Consider the following 27,153-nt stretch of genomic DNA (forward strand, 5'->3'; position numbering starts at 1 on the left):
TGTGCTCGCACAGAAATCGAATCAAAATGGCGACCGTCAGTGGTAAGTAAACCAATCCAGTCAGAAAAATGTTTTATGACAGTGTATATTTCTTTTTCCTTCAGTAGTGATAAACAGTGGCATATTTTAATTTTGCAGATGACGAGTTGCGGCAAAAGCTGCTGCGGACTGTGAAAAAAGAGGTATGTTTAATATTTAGACTCCCCGCATCTCGACTGTCATGAAAAAAACCAAGTACATGTACTGCATAGTGCAAAATACACAGCACTGTTCCGTAGTAAACACTGCTGTTTTTATTTATTCTGACACTTGTGTCCGTCGCTTGGGTATATTGTTGATATTTTAATGACCAGGCTTTCTTGCGGAGACTACACGAAAAACCAAGTCATCGTCAAAATGACAAGCATCGATAGTATAGTCAGCAACACGCATGCTGTTTACCCACTGGGCCACTGCATAAATATAGGCCTGTGTCAACGAAGAATAAACGCGTATTAACTACTTCTAAAATTGGAGAAGTTTTATTGTGACCTACAAAAACAAACAAACAATCAAATTAAAGAAAAAGGAGAAAAATTTTTCCACCCGAGCAAAATAAGGATGTAAAAGAAGATGCGTCTCGAGGACAGATATTGGCAAGAGCTCTTTAGGCCCCTCCACCTCCATCCCTGGAAATCACTTTAATCGCGGACTTTCCTTGGAAGAAGTACATCAAATACAACTTTTGGAGTGGTTTAGAATCAGGGTTAGGGTTAGTTTTAGGGTTAGCATGCTTAACAGTGTTGTAATTATACTAATATCCTGTCCTAAGAAAAAAATTTTGGGTGAGGCCTTAAGGAATTCTTTCCCAGATATTGGAACTCCCAAATTTTTACAATTGTTTTATGGTCCTACACTCATGTGGGCTAATTTTTAGGCTAGCCGAGAACATTTCGCTGCCTTATTTTTGTGTAATGTAATAATTCAGTTTTCCCCCATAGAATTGACACTGAGATTGTGGCCAGTTTGAATTTCACATGTAGGTAAATATAAGGAAATTTGTTTCCGTGGTACAAATTTTTGCATGGTCAGATCCCACATTTGTATTTTTTATTTTAAAAGGAAATGATCTAAAATTTTCTTGAGGAAAGTGTGAGCATTTTAAGTCGTTTATTTCCAGGAGCGTGCTACTCATGATCACTGATATCGCGTGGAGGACTGTTGTATATATTGTCATGCAATATCCTCTTGGTATTTGAATTGGAATCATGCATGCATGAAACTAAACTGAGCAATTTCTGTCAACATGAAACTTCTCCTTTCCACCCCTATAAAACTAAAAGTTTGTTAATGTTGATATCATCGGTGACAAAATGACTGCGTTGCGAATACATACACATTCATGTCACCACAATTATTTGTGTGATATTTGTACATAAACAGTACAGGGGATGTTGCTCCTTAAAGCGGGGTGGGGGGATTTTTCAAGGCGTGCCTTGTTTTACATGGCATGTAATTTATTTAATTAGTAATTAATTGTCACAAACATTATTTTCATTTAGTAAATAAACACATTTTTCAAGGCATGCCTTGTTTTACATTGCATTTAATTTATTTTGTTGAATTTTTCCATATATGTGCAGTCAGCTAGATTTTCTTTTTGAATTTAGTAATTAATTGTCACAAACATTTTCATTTAGTAAATAAACCAATTTATGCTCTAATCACATAAATAATTGTCTTGATCATTGATAAACTGTGGCGATTTCATACGTAGCATACTATTTGTTCATAAGTAGTGGCCCCCTCCATGAGAATGACAGGTGGGCAATTCAAAGACTTATCAGATGTCAATTGTATTATCTGCAGCATGAAAGAGGACCTTGGTCTTCAATCTATATTTGGTTGACACCGTCCTGCATAAAAAATCACTGCCTTTATTACCAATTTAGAAATTAGAATTGGGTAAATTGCTTGGGGATAACAACAGAACTCACGAATCACTCTGCATCCACATCGCATCTTAAAGGGAGGGTGTCGTTGGAACTCGGCTTAGAGGTTGCCTAGGACCCTACCACCGATGTAAATACTGTATCTAGGGTACGTGGCGATTGATGAAAGTTGAAATATGTTTATGAACATCATAAACTTTAAATGTTGCAGCTATTTTGACATGATACATCTAGATTTCATGCATTGTTTGTAGACAAGAAAGTCACACACGCAGTTCTGACAACACCACCCCTTTAAGAGTTGTGTGTCTTGACAACTTCAGATAGATATCCAATATTTCAAAGTGTCAACTTTTAGCTGTGTCTGTACTGTCAGTAATCATGGTAGAACTAAGGGTGGCTGTCATGGCCAGACCACTCTTGGCACTGGTAGCAATTTGTTTAAGACAATACTGGCCTTGCCATGGTGGACAACCACATGCAATGTTGGCATAATCCTTGAAGTTGCTCTCGAGATCTTCCTGAAAAAATAGGAGTGCATGATCAACACTACTTTTTCATTGACATACGGAGCTGCAGATACCAACAAACCACAAATGTTATTGGTGAACAGGTTGGCTGTTTCAACATGCAAACATACAGAACATCCATAAATGCTCATTGTATAAAACAGTAATATGGGAGGGGAACTTGTATTTGTACATGCTAGTTTGTCACGCTAGTTTTGCCTGTTGCCCATACGCTTTTTTTAAGGGGTAAACCTTGTGCAACAGTCACAAAATTGCTTAACCTTGCACCCTTGAAAAAATAGTACTCATGTATACCTGCCTCAGTGCTGCCAGGTTTAAGTTATTGCATAATTAGATAAATTGGTTTCAGAAAAATTTGGTAATAAAAGCTGTACCTTACTCAAACTTTAACTTATTCCAGTTTAGGTTGCAGGGGTGTTCTCTGCATATCACAGTACACTTAGTACATGTATAATCCATCCTCTCATTTTGTCATTCTTTGCCTTGTTTAGTTGGAGAACACTTTCAGCTTACACTTGCAAAATACCGGTGCAGAGTGTGCTTTTTGGATCAGTCATATATATTCCATTGTCTGTTCTTCAGTCAGTACAATTGTAGTGAGTGGCATAATCTACTATATACCTCTCTGTCAGTTCTTGGTGCTTAGATTTCCTACTCTGTAGGCACACTCCATATGATACCTTTAGTGACCAGATTCCAGATTTCTTTACTGACATTTGCTGTGTTTGGTAGGCATGTGAATTGAGCTCGGCAATGTGTTGATTTCTGTTCTTGCATTATTTTGGATCGGTTTACCCACATCAACAACTTTTGTAGTCGTCTATATTCATATGTAATTATACATCTTTTTGTTCATAAGTGGTTTGCTTGCCTGAAGTAACTTTTTGGAATGTAGAAAGTGTTACAGTACCATCATGAAGATAACAAACTTTCAAAACCTCAAGTTTATTATGCTTAATGAAAATCTTTAGGCCATGACTACATCTGTACATACACTGAATTCTTGTATTGCAGAAATAAATTTCTTAAAAAGGCTGAGGACTAACACAATTGTAAGAACATTGTCATTTTTGGTAAGGTTGCATTTGCTGAACAGAGAACAGAGAACAAACACTAAATAGTCCAGGATGGGAGCTACAGTGTCATTGACGCTATTTTCATACTCTGGTTCAAAATTCAGTGTGCTATACACATATCTTGGCAGTGCTGAACTCTAAGTTCTGTCATAGTATCTGCAATTGGAGAATTACTTCACATAGAATAATTTGTAAATGTAAATCAGTGCTGTTGAAGATTATTAATTGTCAGGGTGTTGCCAAATCTTGTGTGTATATAAGTATGTCCGGTTCTGAGATGAGCTGTATTGGCATCGAAAGGAATTTGTTAATAACTGACAACTTAATTAATACAATCAATTTTGAAATTTACTCAAAACTTTTGAGACTGAATTTGTAAATTTACTAAGAATTTCGGAAGCTAGAGGGGAAACAGACATAACAGTGTGATGGGCGGACCAGAAAGTCCATGGAAATCAAGCAGGTTGTTCTTACATGAACATTGCTGTTTGGTGTGTTGATTTGTAATGTACGTACACTATGCTAACATGTTTCAACACCCAAGGAAACATTTGCAACTTTATAGTCAATGCGACATATTAATAAAATTATTTTAATTTTGTATCGGAATATCACAAAACAATGTTGTCATCATCGCAGTCCAGCTGTTATGAGTAAGCATGTGTACTTGGCTGGACCGATCAAGTTTCTGCAAAAAATCATTTCACTGTCAATGACAAGCTAAAGTGACGTCTTTAATAAATGTGTCCATTCAATATCCAAAGAAAATCAAGGCTATCAATGACACGAAGAAAGTTTGTCAGTCCCCACGGACGAAGTCTGGGGGGGACTTATAGATTGGGTCTGTCCGTCCGTTCTAGCAGACATGCCCTGGTCAATTTCTTTCAAACTTTGCACAAGGATAGTACCCTACCCCATACAGATGCACGTCGATTTGTTTCACAATGCGATCAAATTTGGCCGTGTTAGACTTGGAGGACTTTTTAGTTTACACCTCCATAGACTCCCATGTATAAGGCAGTTCTCCATAGACTCCCATGTATAAGGCAGTCCTCCATAGACTCCCATGTAAAGGCAGTTCTCCATAGACTCCCATGTATAAGTCAGTTCTCCGTAGACGCCCATGTATAAGGCCAAGAAAAATAAAAATTTAGTTTCTCATCGTATTCTAGTGCAAAAAGGATGCAGTGACAATTTTTAGTCCCCATGGATGAAGTCAAGGGGCCTTATTGATTGGGTCATGGTGTCCGGTCATTGTTTCGTTCGTCCATCCGTTCGTCCATCCTTTCACACAGATATCTCAGACATTTTGACAAAATGTCATGTGACCTTGGTGACCGTTGACCTCAAATATACGTATTTGTCCATAACTCAGTAACCACAAGTGCTACAACCTTCATATATGGTATGATGGGATGACGCCACATATTCTACCTCATTAATTATGCACATATCTAATTTTGAGCGAGCCAATAGAGCTAGAGGTCTGATTTTTGGTATATAGGGATAACTTAGCAATACAATTTTTTTTGACAAAATGTCACGTGACCTCAATGACCTTTGACCTCAAATATACATATTTGTCCATAACTCAGTAACCACAAGTGCCACACCCTTCATATCTGGTATGATGGGAGACCTTATGACGCCACATACTGTACCTCATTAATTATGTGCATATCTAATTCTGAGCAAGCCAATAGAGCTGGATGTCTGATTTTTCGTATATAGGGATAACTATAGGATAGAAATTTTTTGACAAAATGTCATGTTAACGTGATTTTTTACCTAAAATATACGTTTATGTCAATAAATAAGTACCACAAGTGCTATGTCCTTTATATTTAGTAGGATGGGAGACCTTATGACAACACACGCTTTACCTCATTTATTATGCACATATCTAATTCTGGGCAAGCAAATAGAGGTAGAGGTCGATTTTTGGCATATAGGGATTTATTAGCAATACATTTTTTTTTTCAAAATGTCATATGACCTCAATGACCTTTGACCTTGATTATACATATATAGTTCTATACCCTTCAATTTTGATAGGATATTAGACCTTAAGATGTCACATCTTGTACCTCATTTATTATGCACATATGTATTTCTTGGCTGGCCAATACAGCTAGAGGTCTGATCTTTTTCCCAATTTAGAACCATAACTTAGAAATGCCTCATGTGTTTCAAATTGGGAACAACGACAAAGACCTATGTGCCCATAGATCTTAACATATCAATCCAGTGATACTTCTTAATGACCACATTTCCCTGCCCCATCAAGACTAATACTCCTATTACTATGTCATTGTCAATGACTTGTTTAGAATTATATTTTCGTTTTAAACTACAGTTCTTTGATGCAGTGTGGTCGTCTGGCAATCCATCATCACGGCAGATGTAGTGCATGCAATACACAGTCCACACTGTCCAATCATGTGTGCATGTTTTCCTGTTATAATTCAATTGGGTCAGAATTTGTAGCAAGGAACATACAAAATCTTGCAGATAAATCAATTTGGATGATCTATGTACATCTATGCAAATTCCAAGTTTGGTGGACATGTGAAAATTATGTTTTTTGCCTTCATGTACAAGATGGCATGTTTACCAAGCTGGACGCTCACTGCTAAATAAACAATAGGTTTTATTATAGTTTCACATTTCAACCCTTTCTTTGCATCTTTCTCAGCAACATTCCCCAAACCTCTCTCCTTGCATCCCTACAGTTAAATGCACTGAGGAGCACAGTGTCATCATTGACGCTATTTTTTCATATATGGAGCTGTAACTCAGACATATATCATTGGATTTTATTCAAAGTTGGTACAAGGACATTGACCTATGTCATAAATATGCATGTCAATTGGTTTCACAATCCGATGCAATATGGCTGCCTTGTGGCCATTTTGTTATGATTTTGTCATGTCCTGAGCCATAATTTGGATATGTATCAACTGATTTTTTCAAAGTTGGTACAAGGACATTTACCTATCATGTCATAAATATGCATGTCTATTGGTTTCACAGTCCAATGCAATATAATGGCTGCCTGGTGGCCATTTTGTTACAATTTTTTCATGTGCAGACATATTTCCACCAGTATCATTCAAAGTTGGCACAAGGACATTGACCTATGTCATACATGTGTACATCAATTTGTTTAACGGCATGTAGCAGTATCATATCAATTTTCGTAATTAGTCTGATATATCAAGAAAACAGTGTTTCATCTAGGATACTACACCAGTGGGGGATTGGTCCCCCTCTACTGGAATTTTTGAGGGGGATTTTAAAATTTTTTTGGGGGGGATTTAACTGAAACATTTTACGACATCTTATATATATGTTTTAATGTTGCAGTGATGTCACTTGTGATATACATACTACAAGCCATAAATCACTTGCTTACAAAATCCAAGCTGCTGGCTGCAAAGACCATCCTCTATAAGATTTTTTCAAAAGTCAACAAATTTGGGTATCACTGTTGTGAATGTATAGGGCTTCCAAGAGTGGCGGACAGCTCATTAATATTCATAAGCATTAATATCCCTAAAAATTGTAGCATATTCCCTCATGCTTAAATATTCTGTATGTTTGTTTGCACATATTCTGTAAGTCTGCTTTCATAGGGCTTAACATCAAAATTAACAACAGCCAGCCATTCCCACTGTACCTTCAAGGGATTTTTTCATTTTTCACTGAACTGTCTGCACTACACAAACAAAGAAAAAAAAATCTATTGTACTGATAAGCACTGATAAATGTCTTTTTCTCTGTTAAGGCAGTGTCAAGTTAATTAATTTGTAATTGCATATGTAATGAACTTTCCTAATTAAAGTGATATATCCACAAATACTGCGTTCAGTTTGATGAAACTTGGTATAGATTTTGATCTCATAGTGTTGTAAATACAAATCAATGACACTTAGTGGTGTCATTTATATATATAAATAAATTGCTAGTTTGCATTTACATAATGGATTTTTGTTTTTAGGTGAATGTCCGAAGTACTGTATCAAACTTTATGAAATATAGTACAGTACCGGTGATAATCTGTCAGTGTTAGGATAGGATGCAAAAATGTTTGGCAGCATCCTGTCGATTAAGTACTGATTGATTCATTTTAATGACCTTATGTAATTATAATTAGTATGGGGGCTTACATTGGTTTATGTTTTCACCACCATGGAACTCATTTTTGGCCATTAAGCCCCATCCTAATCGAAGTATTTTTAATCACAGACTGAACCCTTTGCGCCCCATTGCAACAATGTTGCAACATTTTTGCAGAGCCCAGCAGAAAATTTGCATACTGGGGTCCCCAAATCCCAAAACTTTCACTCACTGAACACCTCAGTGCAAATACAGTGAATATTTTTTTTTAACTTCGCTGTAAATTTCTTGGTCGGTGTTTTTATGAAATGATTTCTTTTACAGGCAGGAAGAACTTGAAAAATAAAAATAAGATAATTTTCTTATGATAAATATCGCTGTTGTTTTTTTAGCTACTATAGACTATAGTCTATAGAAGCTATTGGGATGGGTATCCGTCCGGCGTCCGTCGTCAGTCTGTATGTATGTATGTATGTATGTATGTATGTATGTATGTCCGTTTGTGAGGCGTCCGTCCACTCAAATATCTTGAGAACCGCAGTACTTACTGATTTGATATTTGTTGTGTAGATGAAAAATATGATTTTGAGAAACTATTTTTTTTTATTTTTTGATATTGTTAAAAATAGGCAAATTAATGCCAAAAAAGGCGTTTTTGGTAAAAAATCTTCTTCTTCATAACCGCTGATCAGACAGCTTTGTTATTTGATATACAGGTCCCTAGGGATAACCCAACTTAGATTTGTTCAAATTGTGATGAAATATGCAAATCTGTATTTTTAAGGAATTTTTTTGTCATTTTTGATCAAAATTAGACCAATTGCATGTAATTCTTGTACTGTATAAACCCTATCAATTCACCAGAAAAAATAATTAATATGATTTTAAATAATTGAATTAATTAGGAAATCATCAAAGCCAAAATAATTTTAGTGTAGAATTATCAGAAAGTTCAACTTTTTTTGACAGTTCATAGTGAAATGCTTACCATCTTGGAGGATTAAAACATGTAAAGGCAACTTTCCTGAATCCCAACTTTGACATATTCTGAACCCTGTATGTCATCTAAAAGAAATTGCTCAAAATAGTTTGTCATGATAGAGTGGTCAAATAAATAGAGGCAGAGAAAGCTCTAATTTCCATTTATGGTTGACTTGGTAAGGATAAAGTAAAATTACTTTTTGAGGAAAAAAATAGAGTGGTCAAAGTGATAGGGGTTTTATGGTAAAGCTGGGCTGTAAGATTCCTCATGTGCTATTTATAGCAATTATGCAATCTGTGTAAACAGTGCAATGAAAGTGTTACATGATGCTTTTGATGACCTTGAACTTCTTCAGTTTCAAACATTTGTCTCTTCAGTGTGCTTTGTCTGAGTACGTACAGTCTCAACTTATTCAACAGAACTTACTTACAATGTTAATTTGAAAGTTAAAATGTGCTTGGTTAATAGGATGACAATACTGATAAAAAGATAACCAGCTTAAGATTCTTTATAACCTGACAGATATGCTGTTTTTTTATGATGAAAATCTTGATTTAAGCAAGTCTTGTTTACTTTAATTAGAATGTAATTAACTCTCGTTTATTAGCTACTATAGACTAATATAGTCTATAGAAGCTATTGGGATGGGGTATCCATCCGGCGTGCACTGTCAGTATGTATGTATGTATGTATGTCCGTTTGTGAGGCGTCCGTCCACTCAAATATCTTGAGAACTGCAGTACTTACTGAAATTGTTGTGTGGAAAAAATATATGATTTTGAGAAACTCTTTTTATTAATTTTTGATATTGTTGAAAATATGCAAATTAGCACCAAAAAAGGCGTTTTTGGTAAAAAATCTTCTTTATAACCACTGGTCAGACAGCTTTGTTATTTGGTATACAGGTCCCTAGGGATAACCCAACTTAAGATTTGTTAAAATTGTGATGAAATATGCAAATCTGTATTTTTACGGAATTTTTTTTTCCATTTTTGGTCAGGCCATCCTGAAATGAGCTATCAAAGATATCCACCTTCTTCATCAATACATGTGTCACAAAAGGTTATTCTCTACATAACACAGCAGAGCTCTGTCAACTGTTGAGTCGCTTGTTTTTTCAAAACCGCTGGTCAGACAGCTTTAATATTTGGTTTACAGGTCCCTAGGATGACCTTAGTGAGATAATTTCATACAGTCAGGAAATACTTAATTTTGTATCCATGTCTATAGTAGCTTCAGGGACTTTGGCCCTATGTTTTTATGTGTGACAGAAATGACTTAGTTGAATAGTTAGAAAATTGTTGAACGTCATGAAACTTTCCTGTGTAAAATTTAAATTTAAACACCTTATCAAAATAAACAATTTGGACCAAAGGCTAAACTTATTATGTTATATCTCGGTAACGTAGTTCAATTTTATCATGAATTCTACACTCTGAATTTCTTACCTGAGGCAGTGTGGCACGTCGGTTACCCTGACGGCAAAGTACTATTTAAAATTTTCTAAGACTTCAGAAACAAGCAAATGTCACGAACGTTCATGAACGCAAAAGTTTTGGCGACAAAAATAGCCAACGTTTTAAAGTCATTTGAAAGTATAAACGTTTCGAAGCAATAATATATACAGTACATATCTCCGTGTGAAATCTAGATGGGGTTCCCCTTCAAGGTCATCAGAGTTCACGTAGACGTTGTTTTGTCTTCATACCGGAAGTCACTCAACGCCGCAAAATTGACGCGTGGTACTCCACTGCTTACATACCCAAGTTGTTTCAACAGGGTAGCCCTTTGGTGTTTCCTTGCCAGTCTTGCTGCATTGCCGACAACATTTCTTCTTACGCTTCGCGTTCGGAGAGAGTACTTCGTAGATGTGGTTAGCGATGTTGTCGGCGTTGATGGTGTTCTCGACTTCAGTGACTTGACTTTGCGGCCCACGCTTCCGACGACTTGTATTGACTTGATATTTTAAGTGTAGCTGACTTGCTAGATCAAGGCGATAATCTTTCTGCCGATATCTTCATCAAGGTTTGGTGAATGTGCAATGCTGTACAATATAGAGGCGTTGATGATCATCCGATCGACAAAAACCAGAACAAGTACTTCCAAAACTTCATGTACTTGTTGTTGATTTGGTAGTACGAAGCCATCTGGTCACTGAGGTCGACGCCGCCCATGTACTTATTGTACTGCCTCACCACTGTTGGGACAAATATCTCCTTCCCCTTCCTCTGAACTTCCAGGCCGCCAGGATTGCAGTTGGAACTCGACAGGGTCACATCACGCTTGTCGTGCCACAAAGTAGCTGTGATTTCACAGCTTGCTTGGTAGACATAGTCACCTGGTTTCAGCTTCGTCGCTGGCTTTGACACTGTGGCCGGAAGTCCTTTACTTTTCTTGCGAACTGTGCTGCAAACGTACGTTTGCCTGTCAACAAGTCAACAGCAAGGCGAAGGGAACTGAAGAAATTATCATAGTAAATATGATGTTCTAATCCGAAATATCTGCTGGTCAGATCAACAACGACACTGTAGCCAAGACCATGTTGCGTGTGCTCTCCCTTTCCAGCGTACGGGATCATATCAAACGTATAACACTGCCTGGACATGCAGCTTACCAGATTTTAACTCTTTAAGTGCCCCATAGTATATGTAGAAATGCCAGGAGTCTATTGAACATTTAACGAATGTCCACCATGGCACAAACAGGGGCTCTTGGTATGCAGAGACTGTCTTTTCAACCCAGACAACCTATATATATTCCAAGAGGGCAATAACTAAACTTTCTGAATTTACACTATGTGAATTAGTCATGAATATGCAAATTAGCAATATTTGCATAAATTTGCATAATATAGGGAGATTTTAACCCTTTGAGTGCCAAAGTAAATTTTTGTCACGTTATAAAATATACCTAAGTCAATTTTTATCAGATTTTTTGCAAAATTTTGATAAAAAACTGGCAAATAAAATGTTGTGTTCATTTGGTCCAAAATTATCAGGAAATTACAGAAAAGTTCATAAAATTAGTAAAATGTTGCACTGAAATTTCGGTGGGAAAAAATACAGCACTCAAAGGTTTAACAGAGACATCATGGTTCAGTGGCTAGTGTACTGGACTCATGATTGGAGGATGGTGAATTCAAGACTGGCTAGCATACTGGACTCACGATTGGAGGATGGTGAGTTCAAGACTGGCTAGCATCGCCATGATGGTGTGTCCTGGAGCTTTACTTTACTTGTCATTGCTTCTCCCCCGTATATATCCCTATGTATATCATTGGTCATTAGAAATATTGCAGTGCCAGTAATTTCTGTAGCTGTTCTGTATCCCAAAAGCCTTCAACAAATTTTATGATCCAAGGTGGAGGTAATGATCATCCAATACATGTAACCACACAAGCCCAGTGATTACTGAACATATGAAATTCAGACTTTTCAACATCCATACCGGGTCTCGAACTAACACTTACGACAAAATTCTGAAAACTCAACAGTACATTTACTATTTCACGTCTGTTTTTATTTGACAATATATTCTGGTATATACATAAACAAGGTCATTGATAAATATAATAAATATTCATTACAAAATTTTTGTTGACTTGGTCATTTATATTATTTCAATAAATATCAAGAAATTTGTAAAATTTGTAAATATCTAAATCATAATAAAGTCAAATAATAAGCAATGATCCAATAAAAAGTGATAACTGAGTAATTTCATGGATTTGTTCTCTTGAAATATTTGATATATAAAATCAATACTGCTTGACAATTGAAAATCAAAAGATTCTGAACTTTGTGTGCATTGCAGCTGCTATGAGAAATTGGCTTCAAGCAACAATACAGTAATCATATAAAGCAAGGCTAACCATGACTCTCCACAAGGAAAGATTTTTTTCTGCATTTCACATGTAATGATGCAGGGCTATCTCAAATCCTTGTTAGGAGGAAACAATGGCCAATTCTTGTCATCACATCTTTCAAACACTGACAATTATATGGCCAGGTAAATCAAAGTATACAAGTGTACTCACTAATGCAATTCATCCAACAAACAGAAGCAAGTTGTCCTCTCAATAGTTTCTAACAACACTAATGACCAAAAGTTTACTTATTTCTCGCATATTAAAGTAACCAATATACACTGCCTGACAAAGCTGATTGCCTTATTTCATTTCTTTTTCTCCATACTTCTTGCCAAGTTTGAAAGAAGTTGGAGAAGGCCTGTTAAAATATGATTTTAGCCAGGAAAAAATTAGGACAAAATGGCTTCCAGTGACATATTAGATTGTATCATGAAAAATGCTGTGTGTATAGGCAAATCATGGCATGTAAATTGTACATGTACTTGTGTTGGTTTGAAAGAGATTGGTCCAGGCATCCCTGAGTAATGGCATTGGACATGAAAAAATTGGTACAAATAATGAATGCCTGGTAGTCATATAGGGGATTGTATTGTGAAATATATTAACATTCATGTGTATGCCTTAGAGTACTAACCTTGTACTAAGTTTGAAAGTAACTTGAGTTAAGAGGTAAACAGACGAATCAGATTTGAAAATGTCAAGCTCTTAAAAAATCCAATGAATGGATAAAAAATAAATAATAAATAGATATACTATAAATACTTTGATGCATAAGTGAAGTGACATATTTGCTGATTAAACTGTATTGTTTTCTCCATTCTTAGATATTGTACTTACAATTACAGTGAAATGGAGCAGGGCCAGTGGTAGAATACAATTTAGAGAAAAATTCAGTTATGATCAATATTGACATCAAACTAGACAATAGATCTGGAACCAATCATTTGTTTTCAGGCCCAGTTGGTCCATGAAGAACCAATACAGAGGTCACACCAGGATTTGGACGACCGTATTATTGATGCAGCTTTAACAATATTATTGCACAGTTTTGTGGCCAAGGTGTAACATTATAAAACCTTGCATTGAAATATGAATTACTGACATACTGGTAACGTCAGTGTTACAGCAGAATTTATAAATTTTGTGATGTTTACACGGGGACCACTGGAAAAATGAGTCATAGGTCAAGGACAAGTTGAAAAAAATCTGGTCATGACTTTTATCTATAAATCAGTCTGTCTAAATGCTAACTGAAAAATATGACACTGCTATTGCCCAATAGGAAGCCTTGCTACAAATACAAAATGCATTTTCTAAATGACCGTTTGTATATTTTTGAGTGTGTGATTGATTGTCAAACAACAAATAAATATTGTCCCAAGTTTCCCAGTTTCATCCTGAAGGAGTAGTAGCATTGTAAATGTACAAACGTCCCTACAGATGGATTTTGCACCAATTTAACATAAATCAGACAATACATGTTCCACTGAAAGAACATGGCAAGTGAAGAAACATGACTGATAACTACAGGCAATTTTAGGGCAATACAGAATATCAATTTAGATACTAGATGATGTCATCACACACAGACAATATTCTGATAAAAATGCTTCAAGTATAGTGTGGAGGCACACATTGCCTGAACTAATACCATGAAAATTCAAGATGCAATGTATGTGGAATATTGGAATGTAAAAAGGAAAATTCATGTGCTCACTTTTCTACAAGAGCAGATGCTTTTGAAAGAAAAGGAAACAGGAACTGCTCACAAAATGGAGATAGCTACAACAAACAAGTAATAATAAATTTACATTATTTCACTGCAATGAGTATGTGACAGCAAATACTGGCAGATGTCTGATAACTACAAATCATTCAGAAAGAACCAACATAAAAGTGATGAGAATTGGTGATCAATGAACATGGTGTTTTTCAATGCTGATCAAAAGGTTACATGTACATATGTTCAAGGTCAATAACTCACAAATTTCCATGACTTTTGAAGTCATTTTCAAATTTCTTCTGCTCAACAACATAAAACTTAGGGATAATACTGATGTGGGCTAAATTTATTTCAGGATGAATAATTAGACAAGGAAATTTCTGAAAGATTATTATTTCAATTTGTTTTGAATTATGGTTTTTCAGCTGTTGCATATAAATTTTCAGACCAAGCTCACTAGATCAATTTCAAGAAGTAAATTAGTAACTAAATTGATTTTTCAAGATCTTTCAAGGATTGTATGAACCTTGTACATGTTATGACACATACTATGGCATGTCAATGATCTATGATGGTCAATTATCCATGACAATTATGACGTGGAATGCAGTCTCTGTGCAGTCCATTATTGCAATTAGTGCAAACAGTCCTCGATCGATGCCGGACGCCAGTAGGACGATTGGAGCATACGCAGCAATCTCGCTCTCTGTGACCTGGCAGTCTTCTCAGTTGACCCATGTTGTTGTTGTTGTTATTGTCATTGTTATGTTCTTCATCATCACCATTACGAGTAGCCATGTGCTCTACTATTAACGCTTCAATCACCTCCTTGTAGAACTCTTCACAGGTAAATATGTGCTGATCAGTTGTGTTTTGCTTGTAGATGATGTACGCATTCAGCATCATTCTGTGAAGAATGTTAAATACCATCTTCTTTCAGTATTTCATGGATTTGCGTTCATCATTGTAAGCAAAGAGCATCATGTCACTGATATCTACACCACACATGTACTTGTTGTATGTTGTAACGATGACAGGTTAGGATGGTTGTTATGATCTGGGTCATTCTGATCTGGCTCATGAGTTGACAACATCAGTACTGGTTTGGGTTTTGACAGCTTTTCACGGTAGGCAGCACATAAGACCTCACCCTGTCTGGCATACACTGTTTCACCAACCTGGGGACGGGCATTTATTATCATGGCAGGAATGAATCTTCTATTATGGCGAAGCGTTCAAGTCAGGTAGGTTTCCATGTCGAGCAGGTCTCGTGCGAGTGGAACACTAGTATAGAAGTTGTCGACTACTGCATGATGAGATTTCCTCAACAACTGAGCTTCTCTGAGTAAATTAATGACAACATCATAGCCCAATCCATTTTCTCCACCTCGGTCTCGCCTGGCACCACCATATGCATAGAGTTGTAAATTATAACCAGTTGACGCCTCACAGACTACCCATAATTTCATGCCAAACCTGTGATGATGTTTGTTTGGCATAAACTGGATAAAGTCACATCGCTTTCTACTACCAACCATGCTTTCATCAATACTCAACATTTCCCTGGTTTGTAGTGTTGTTTGAACTTTCTGTTACAGTGGTCAATCAAGTTTTGGAATTTATTTCGTGGATCGTGTCCAACTTCACCTCTGTCAGAAATTGCACGATTGTCAACAATGCGGAAAAACGTCAGTAAAAGTTGGAATCTTTTTCTTTAAAAAATCTTCTGGAACCAAGGTACTGATTGAGAGTGGTACTTTACCTCCCAGTAGTCGGCATTTCGATTTTTTGTGAATCAGACCCATGTCTAAAATTACTGCAACAAAGGCTTTGATTTCACTAACCGTCGTACCACCAGCACGTATCCATGGCAAGACTCTGGATGCGTGGCCCAAGGCTCTCTAATTGCGCTCGATAAAACTGGCGGCATAACGATTGGTTTCGATTACAAATATTATGACAAGTTCAATTGTAAAGAATAGTGCAAAGTAGGCAAGAGGGCTCGCATCTCTCGGTTGTGGACGGATGGGGCCCGTAGCTTCTTGAAAAATTACATGGTCACGAGCTGGCTTGAAACCATGGATTGGGAGGCCTTCATCAAATTCCTCACCTTCTGAATCAGTATCGCTGGGTGCCTGTTAATCTAAGGCGTCACTGGCATCACTTTCCGAAGACATTTCTTATCGGTGAAAAAAGAAAAACTGCACCGGCAAAGCAGACTACAAAATGTCAACAAACCGTCCGCCATGTTCTCTGAGTGACGTCGTATCAACCCGTGACCCCTATGACCTCTCAAATAAATCACATATCTGCACACGATCCAAGGACCCGAAAATCACAAAAACGTAAATTTAGATGAAATTTGTGTTCATGAAGAGAATATCGCCGTTTTAGACAAGGAAATCGAACATTTTCACAAAACTGTACTTCAATATAAGGACGTTCCAAAGGTCAGCCGATCGATCGGCCTGTAGCAATTTGCATAACAATAGGTGGGCCGATCGATCGGCCCGGGGGCACTCAAAGTGTTAAATCCCCACTTCACAGGCTTCACTGGCATATACTGAATCATCAGTGATCGCCTGGCAAATTTACACATTGCCTCGTCGATCGAAATTTCTCTGAAAGGGATGAAGTTCGTGGGAAAATTTAGAACGAAGTTGATCGATCATCGGCTGAACTTTATACATCCGATCTCTGCCTGGGTCTTGTCGGTCGGGTTCGCCATACAGATCGTTGACATGAAAATGCTGGTTCAACTTCAGGAAACGATTTCGGGACATGACTTTCGCTATCCCCAGTATATGAAGAAGGTCGTCCCTTGACCAGTAGTCGCGTATTTCTGGCAATGAGTGAATACCCATCAAAATGAGAACACCAATATACGCTTTCATCTCATTTCTGTCAACCGGACTCCACTCGACTTTTGTCGACTTTCTGTGAAAGATCCTGTCTGAACTGCGCGAATTTGTTGGTTTCGCGGACGAGATGATCAAGAAAGTCGTCTGTCATGAACAGTTGGAAAAAATCCAACTGATCACCCATACACCGCAGATTGTGAAATGGGCCAGATTTGTCGCCGTTGAAAGGAAATAAAGTTATTTCGTCATTTGAAGTTTCTGACCACGTCGTCTGCATGTAGGTCTTCAATCAAACGCTGGGCGAGTTCAGCAGGATCGATGTCACTCGCGCTGCCATTTTCCTGTCGATAAGTTTCCCTTGCAATCTCCACTCGCAGTTGTGTGTTCTGTCGTTAAACCTTCAAAATCGCTGTCGGAATCAGAGTCCCCAAAGAAAATGTCCCAAACGGTGTTGTTTTTCACTTCCGGGGTCGACATATCAAAACAAACTTTAAATAAATGAATATTTAAATCTGTAGAGTTTTCCCACGGTGCGGGGTCGTGTCACTCAAAGAAAAGTTCAGGTCGTCTGTGTGTGCAGGGCGGGTAAAATCTTTTATTCATGAAGGGGGCGGGAAAATATATTCACGTATGTGTGATGTCGTGTAGGTAAGATGTTGTTAAACGTCATTGAGGCTTGTGTAGTCGTCATGACAAAAACTAACGATGTAATCAATCCGTTTTTACTAATTAAAAATGCAGGCCTATTGAGGCCGTAACGGGATCACTGTACTGCGTTTGCACAGACCATGTCAAGCCTAACCGGGCGTACGTGAATACAATTAGTGGGGCCGTCTCAGGCCGAATCGGAGCGCAAAGGGTTAACTAATGAAGAGGAATTTTTCCTCTCAGAGGACTTGTAATTAAAGTACCCATTAACAAGTGGGGACTGTGTCATTGTCAATGACTTGTTGTAATAGGGTTGCAGGTAAGATTGGCTTTACGTTTCCAACACCATGGTCTTGACCGATTCTTGTGATGGCCTTTTACCAACCTTTTAGTAATAATTCAGTTTATTCCTATCTTTGCTTCAATTACTTCTTTCAACATTTAGCTTAGTGTATAATTTTGTAATCTTAAATACTGTCAACTTAGCTTTACTTACTTATTCTAACCTCATAATTCTTACACTACTGTTATATAACCCCAAAATTTTTCAAGAGATGCATACATGATTTTCAATCGACAAACCATTTCTGCTTTTTTCTCCATATACATGTCCCTTTTCTCACAAAAATGGGCTTAAAATTGCAATGTGAAAAACAGTCTTTCAGCTATATGTTGCACATTGACTTCGAGGTCTGTCTAATTCACAGTGAGTGGGGTTGTTGATAAATGCGGATAATACTAGGCGGTCATTATGTCCAAGCGCCATTGGCGGTATTTTTTGTATTTCAAAGAAAAGCCCTGAGATTATCAATAACTCACATAGTATACACTGGATTTCAATAGAATTTAGAAATATCAACTGATGTCACCAGTACGGCTTCACTGTCACCACAAAGATAAGAACCAGGAGATGTTTTTAGCTCACATTTGGTTATACCAATGTGAGGTTGTCGTATACTGTAAGCTGAAGTCGATGGCGTCTGTATGTATGTGTGTATGTATGTATGTGTGTATGTATATATGTATGTATGTATGTATGTATGTAAGTACTACAGTATGTCTGTCAACATTAAAAACACGCAAACCGCTGCACGTTTCAGCTTGGTATTTAATGTGTGGATGCATCCTGGGCTATAGATGGGATTTTGTTCATATGAAGTCTGCATTGCCAAAATTATGCAAATGAGCTTACAAAATGTGAAAATGGTCAAGAATTCATAACTCAAGAACTGCTGTTTTGATTGCTTTGAAAATTCGTGTGCAAGTACCTTAGGTGAACCATACACAGTTTTACGAATATTGTGAGGATATCCTTAATTTTGTATTTTTGCTGAATTTTTGGTGATTTTTAGCTCATATTTGGTTTTATATATAAATACCAAAAAGAGCTTATATGATGAGTCTAAATGTCTGTATATTTGTGGGTATGTGCGGATGTATGTCCATCACACACAAAGGCTCCCATACCGCCAAAGCTACCATCTCAGTATTTGGTGTACAGGTAGATGTAGGGGTTGAGATGTGAATTTGTTCAAATGAACACATCAGTGTCAAAAATGTGCAAATGAGGTAAGAAAAAGCGAAATTCTGAAACAGGTTTGAAACAGGCTTACTCCACTGACTTGAGTCATTTCCTGTCATTGTCATTGAACTGTTACATATTAACAGACCTGCTCAAACCATAGACAGTAGAGGGGAGGAAGACCGTCAGTAGAGGGAGGAAGACCGTCTATGGTCAAACTAAGGCAGTAAGGGGCTAGCTGCCTTTCTGCTATGCATGTTGCTAAAGTTGACCTCCAGTATCTAAAGTTTCTGACCTTAATTACTTTTGTCATTCTTGTTTTTCTGGTTTAAATATTTCTTGTTGTTTTTCTGGTTGTACTGTGCAGAAATCATTGTCATAAATCAACGTAGAATTTTCCTGCACTGAACAGATAGAAACAACATTTATTGTTGATCTTTGGTACCCATACTGGTATATACCAATTCTGATCAAATTTGAGCGACACCGTATAATTGCGGTATTTTCTCTATTTTAGTCCCCACGGACACCGTCCGGGGGGACTTATAGGTTTGGTCATGTCCGTGCGTGTGTGCGTGCGTCCGTGCGTCCGTCCGTGCGTCCGTCCGTTCACGCAGATATCTCAGAGATGCCTGGAGCGATTTCATTCAAACTTGGTACAAGGATTACTTCATATGTCATACAGATGCACGTCGATTTGTTCTGTGATACGATCCAATATGGCTGCCAGGCGGCCATTTTATTACGACTTTTTCATGTACAGAGCAATAACTCATTAATGTTTCAACTGATTTTATTCAAAGTTGGTACAAGGACATTGGACAATGTCATAGATATGCACTTTAATTTTTTTGGTGATACAGTCAAATATGGCCGCCGTGCGGCCATTTTGTTACGATTTTTTCATGTACAGAGCTATAACCCAGGCATATCTCAACCGATTTTATTCAAACTTGGTACAAGGACATTGACCTATGTCATACACATGCACATCGATTTGTTTTGTGATACGATCCAATATGGCCGCCGTGTGGCCATTTATTACGATTTTTTCATGTCCAGAACCATAACTCAGACATGTATCAAGCGATTTTATTGAAAGTAGGTACAAGGACATTGACCAATGTCATACATATGCACGTAAATTTGTTTCTTTATACGATGCAATATGGCTGCTTTGCGGCCATTTTGTTATGATTTTTTCATGTACAAAGCCATAACTCAGGCATATCTCAACCGATTTTAATCAAAGTTGGTACAAGGACATTGACCTATGTCATACATATGCACATTGATTTGTTTTGTGATTCGATCCAATATGGCCACCATGTGGCCATTTTATTACGATTTTTTCATGTCCTGAACTACAACTCAGACATGTATCAAGCGAATTTATTAGTCCCCACGGACACCGTCCGGGGGGACTTATAGGTTTGGTCATGTCCGTGCGTGCGTGCGTGCGTGCGTCCGTCTGTGCGTCCGTCCGTCCGTCCGTTCACGCAGATATCTCAGAGATGCCTGAAGCAATTTCATTCAAACTTGGTACAAGGATTACTTCATATGTCGTACAGATGCACGTCGATTTGTTTTGTGATACGATCCAATATGGCTGCCAGGCGGCCATTTTATTACGATTTTTCATGTACAGAGCCATAACTCAGGCATATCTAAACTGATTTTATTCAAATTTGGTACAAGGACATTGACCTATGTCATACATATGCACGTCGATTTGTTCTGTGATAGGATCCAATATGGCTGCCAGGCGGCCATTTTATTACGATTTTTTGATGTATAGAGCCATAACTCAGGCATATCTCAACTGATTTTATTCAAAGTTGGTACAAGGACATTGACCTATGTAACACATATGCACGTTGATCTGTTTTGTGAAACGATCCAATATGGCCGCCAGGCGGCCATTTTGTTATGATTTTTTCATGTACAGAGCCATAACTCAGACATGTTTCAACCGATTTTATTCGAAGTTGGTACAAGGACATTGACCAATCTCATAGACATGCACGTCAATTTGGTTTGTGATACAATCCAATATGGTCGCCAGGCGGCCATTTTATTGCGATTTTTCATGTACAGAGCCATAACTCAGGCATATCTCAACCGATTTTATTCAAAGTTGGTACAAGGACATAGACTTATGTAATATATATGCACATTGATTTGTTTTGTGAAACGATCCAATATGGTCGCTGTGTGGCCATTTTGTTATGTTTTTTCCATGTACAGAACAATAACACAGACATGTATCAAGCAAATTTATTCAAAGTTGGTACAAGGAGATTGACTTATGTCATACATATGCACGTCAATTTGTTTTGTGATACGATCCAATACGGCTGCCGTGCGGCCATTTTGTTACGATTTTTTCATTTACAGAGCCATAACTCAGGCATATCTCAGCCGATTTTATTCAAAGTTGGTACAAGGACATTAACCTATGCCACACATATGTACGTCAATATCTTTTGTGATATGATCCAATATGGCTGCATGGCAGCTATTTTGTTACAATTTTTTCATGTCCTTAGCCAAAACTAGGGCACGTCTCAACCGATTTTATTCACCGATTTTATTCAAACTTAGTAAAAGGACATCACAGACCAAATTCACAAAGAGGACTCTATCCTCTCTGAGGGCTTGTAATCAAAGTACCCATTAACAAGTGGGGACTGTGTCATCTACGATGACTTGTTCAAAAGTATTTTTATCACAGACCTAATGAAGAGGACTCTATCCTCTCTGAGGACCTGTAATCAACGTACCCATTAACAAGTGGGGACTGTGTCATCAACGATGACTTGTCAATAAAAATTCTGCTTCTCTGAAACCGCCAGCCCAATCGCTCTCAAATTTGGGTTGGATGTTTGCGAAGGTGTTACTCTTCTAATTGTTGAAATTATGACAAAATTGGTAAAATTACTATTTTGGAGCAGTTTTGTCATTTTTGGTCAAAAAATCTTAGACAGCTTTATATTTGGTACACAGACGTACAGAGATGACAGTAGTTACATGTGTGGAAATTGTCCTGAAATATACAAATTTGTATTTTTAAGACAATATCGTCATTCTTGTTCAAGAAAAACCTGTTCTCAAAATTACTTGTTTGATAGCTTTGTCATTTGGTATAAAGTCCCGAGGAATGTTATTAGATAAATTTCTGCTCAAAGTGTTGGGAAACCCCTAAATTTGTATATTTTATGTAATTTTCTCAGTTTGTGACCTTAAATGACCTACACCAACCCAGGATATGTTGTGAGGCAGTTTTGAAGGCCGTAAACATAATTTCGTCATATTTGGTATCAATTTGTTAGGAAATTTGATCCAGAAAACAAAGTTGAGGTGATTTTTTAGCTCCCATAGCCATATGTATGTATGGCAATGGAAGCTATTCTTATAGGCTAGGGAACTGTCTGTATGTATGTATGTCTGTATGTCTGTATGTCTGTCCGTCAACATCAAAAACTCCAAAACCGCTGCACATTTCATCTTGGTATTTGTGTTGTACATGGATGATGGGCTGTAGATGAGATTTTATTCAAATGAAGTTGTCATTGCCAAAATATGCAAATTAAGTGAAAAAATGTAAAAACAGTCAAAATTGAAAAAACTCAATAACCACTGAGCAGATTACATGAAAGATTAGCATGTAAGTACTTTAGGCTGACCTGAAATGATTGTGCACATCTTGGGTCAGTATCTTGGACTTGATATTTTTCATGATTTTTTTAGTAATTTTGTCCCATTTTGTCAAAAAATCTCCTTCTCTGAAACCACAAGTCTGATTGATTTGAAACTTGGTATAGAAATGCATAGGAGTGACCTTTCCCAAATTTGGGCAAATCGTGGTGAAATTTGCATATTTTTAGTTTACACGTCCATAGACTCCCATGTATAAGGCAGATCTCCATAGACTCCCATGTATAAGGCCACGAAAAATAAAAAATTAGTTTCTCATCGTATTCATATTGCAAAAAGGATGCAGTGCCACAATTTTTAGTCCCCACGGATGAAGTCCAGTGGGCTTATAGATTGGGTCATGTCCGTCTGTTCGTCCATCCGTGAGTCCATCCGTTCACGCAGATATCTCGGATATTTTGACAAAATGTCATGTGACCTCGATGACCTTTGACCTCAAATATACATATTTGTCCATAACTCAGTAACCACAAGTGCTACCACCCTTCATACATGGTATGATGCGACACCTTATGACGCCACATATTGTACCTCATTAATTATGCACATATCTAATTTGAGCGAGCCAATAGAGCTAGAGGTCTGATTTTGGTATATAGGGATAACTTAGCAATACAATTTTTTTGACAAAATGTCACGTGACCTCGATGACCTTTGACCTCAAATATACATATTTGTCCATAACTCAGTAACCACAAGTGCTACACCCTTCATGTATGGTATGATAGGACACCTTATGATGCCACATATTGTACCTCATTAATTATGTGCATATCTAATTTTGAGCGAGCCAATAGAGCTAGAGGTCTGATTTTTGGTATATAGGGATAACTTAGCAATACAATTTTTTTGACAAAATGTCACATAACCTCGGTGACCTTTGACCTCAAATATACATATTTGTCCATAACTCAGTAACCACAAGTGCTACACCCTTCATGTATGGTATGATGGGACACCTTATGACGCCACATATTGTACCTCATTAATTATGCACATATATAATTTTGAGCGAGCCAATAGAGCTAGAGGTCTGATTTTTGGTATATAGGGATAACTTAGCAATACAATTTTTTTGACAAAATGTCACATGACCTCGGTGACCTTTGACCTCAAATATACATATTTGTCCATAACTCAGTAACCACAAGTGCTACACCCTTCATATTTGGTATGATTGGACACCTTATGACACCACATACTGTACCTCATTAATTATGCACATATCTCATTCTGAGCAAGCCAATAGAGCTGGATGTCTGATTTTTGGTATATAGGGATAACTATAGGAGAGAAATATTTTGACCAAATGTCATGTGACCTCGATGACCTTTTACCTAAAATATATGTTCATGTCAATAAATAAGTAACCACAAGTGCTATGTCCTTTGTATTTAGTAGGATGGGAGACCTTATGACAACACACGCTTTACCTCATTAATTATGCACACATCTAATTCTGGGCAAGCGAATAGAGCTAGAGGTCTGATTTTTGGCATATAGGGATTAATTAGCAATATAATTTTTTTTCAAAATGTCATGTGACCTCGATGACCTTTGACCTTGATTATACATATATATGCATATCTGTATAAGTTCTATACCCTCCAATTTTAGATAGGATATTAGACCTTAAGATGTCACATCTTGTACCTCATTTATTATGCGCATATGTATTTCTTGGCTGGCCAATACAGCTAGAGGTCTGATCTTTTTTCCCGATTTAGAACCATAACTTAGACATGCCTCATGTGTTTCAAATTGGGAACAACGACATAGACCTATGTGCCCATAGATCTCAACATATACACTCCAGTGATACTTCTTAATGACCACATTTCCCTGCCCCATCAAGACTAATACTCCTATTACAAGTGGGGACTATGTCATTGTCAATGACTTGTTGAGTTAATGGTTGTATCACAGTATTTGATATATCTAATTCTGTATTTTTTCCATTTTATATTCTGAATAATTACATTAAACATATTTCACTGTCTCCAGTACATTTCATTTAAGTATTTTCACTTCATGCACTTTATCCCTTTCACACATGTTCAAATATCTGACCAGAGAACAAACACTAAATAGTCCAGGATGGGAGCTACAGTGTCATTGACGCTATTTTTTCATTGTGGACCAATTTTTGCAAATTTTCAAATTAAGACGCACAAGAACTGATAAGAAATTTGGATCCAGAATAATTCTAGATGTAATAATCACCCCTACAGTGGAAGGCATTGCACTATCTGTAACTAACTTAAGTGCTGTTTACATTAGAATGATAACACTCATGGCATTAATTAAAAAATCCCCAAGGTTGTAAATACATTTCCTGTCATCTAGCGTTATGTAATACCAAGGGGTGGAACATTTGATGTTCAGGAAGGGGGGGTAGGGTCTAGAAGAATGATGAGGTAGCATTACTTTTTTATCACATCCCTTGTACATTTTCTTCCCACTCTTTATTTTTAGTCCCCACCGACACCGTCCGGGGGAACTTATAGGTTTGGTCATGTCCGTGTGGTGCGTGCGTGCGTCCGTCAGTCCGTTCACGCAGATATCCCAGAGACGCCTGGACGATTTCATTCAAACTTGGTACAAGGATTATCACCTATGCCATACATATGCACGTCCATTTGTTTTACGATCCAATACAATATGGCTGTCTGGCAGCCATTTTGTTAGTCCTTTGGGCCAAAGGCCCAAAGTACTAATGTGATGACGCGGCCTCTGTTGTTGCATACAGTGGGCCGTATGCTGTGGACGCAGGTATCTCAGAAACGCTTCAGTAACTTTTTCTGAAATTTGGTCTGGTGGTCACTTGGGCATGTATCTCAAACGGTCTTTTTTCTTTTTTTGATTGAATCATTTTAAAGTCACTTTTTTAGCTTTTTCTGATAACCACTATTTTCACTTTTTCCTCAAAACCACTGATTGTATTATTGTGATGTTTGGCATGGGTGTTCGTATAGTTGAAATACCGTCAGAAATGTTCAAGATTTGGTGATACATGCCTCACATTATTTTTAAACAATATTTTTATCCATTTTTATTTTATATTTACTTGATTTTGCCTCACTTTCGCTAAAGCTACCGTCTGCGCATGCGCACAACTGTAGGACAAAATCTGAGTTGAAGAATCGAAACGGACGCCATCTTGTTTCTCGGTATGGGCACATTTTTGGTAAAGTTGACAGTGATGCACTTTTGCAGCTGTCGTGTATTTTTTGGTACGAAAGGCGCCTTTGATCGACTGAAGAATGATGGCCTCCGTAGGCGATAAACACGGTACTGGCAGGCATATCAGTTCTACTGAGGAAGTAATCCACTGGCCCGTATAGGTCAGGGGTTCACTTAGGGGAGAACCACTTGATTTCTGGGGGGGTATAGAGGATTTCGAGGAAAAAAAATTGTCACCAGGTGAAAGAAAAGAAAAAATTAAGCCTGTAATGGCTTGAGAAAAAATATTCTCATAACAGACAGAAATAAAAAAGGAATTGTCACAATGCTGTTGAAATGAGCAAAATTTTGGAAACTTCATTCTCATGTATTCTTTGCTGGCATGCTGCCAAAGGCACGCAAATGTTTTTACCACAAGTAATTCCTATGTGTTTTTCTTCCAGCACTTATGATATAAGCATTCACTACTTTACACCTCGGTGCACTCGATGTTTTTCTTCCCTTTTCTGACCCAAGAAATCATGTTTCAGGATTTCTGTTGCAATATCTCAATGGTATAGGCATTATCTAGATGGGACTATTTGACTTCTGTAAATTGTGAAAATTTAAAACACAAGATAGGAGTCAATAAACTAGTGTTAAAACCAATACATTATTCTCTCAATATAAATATGTTTATGTTAGAAAGATTACAAGTTGACAATGAAAATTGAGGAACAACAAATATAATGAAATACAATGTGTGAGCCTTGTTTCTCTGACCACAAAAGATAACATCTCCCCTGAGAACATAAAGGAATTGACTGTTTTAAAGAAAAGCAGGTATAGTACTGATCACAGTTGATTTGCTAAAAAAGTGTTCTATAATTTAAAGTTGTATATATAATAGACTTTCCATTTTGTTTGTCATTTGTTGGAATGTAAAATGAATAAATAAAAACATCCTGTGATATGTGAAACACCGGCTTAAATTTGAAAATTGCACTGCTACTC

General features: G+C 37.3%; 1 protein-coding gene across 1 annotated transcript in view; it reads left to right on the forward strand.

The window, feature by feature from the left end:
• The first annotated feature begins 8 nt into the window (after window positions 1-8).
• Window positions 9-27,153, forward strand: part of LOC139127704 (small G protein signaling modulator 1-like) — a 37,351-nt gene continuing 10,206 nt past the window's right edge. Inside the window, exons 1-2 of the mRNA XM_070693599.1 lie at window positions 9-42; window positions 139-182. Coding sequence (XP_070549700.1) covers window positions 27-42; window positions 139-182 — 60 coding nt within the window. The 5' untranslated portion in view covers window positions 9-26. The remainder of the gene's footprint in view (window positions 43-138; window positions 183-27,153) is intronic.

Source organism: Ptychodera flava, unplaced genomic scaffold, assembly GCF_041260155.1.
Source record: "Ptychodera flava strain L36383 unplaced genomic scaffold, AS_Pfla_20210202 Scaffold_35__1_contigs__length_1935909_pilon, whole genome shotgun sequence".
Taxonomy (NCBI): domain Eukaryota; kingdom Metazoa; phylum Hemichordata; class Enteropneusta; family Ptychoderidae; genus Ptychodera; species Ptychodera flava.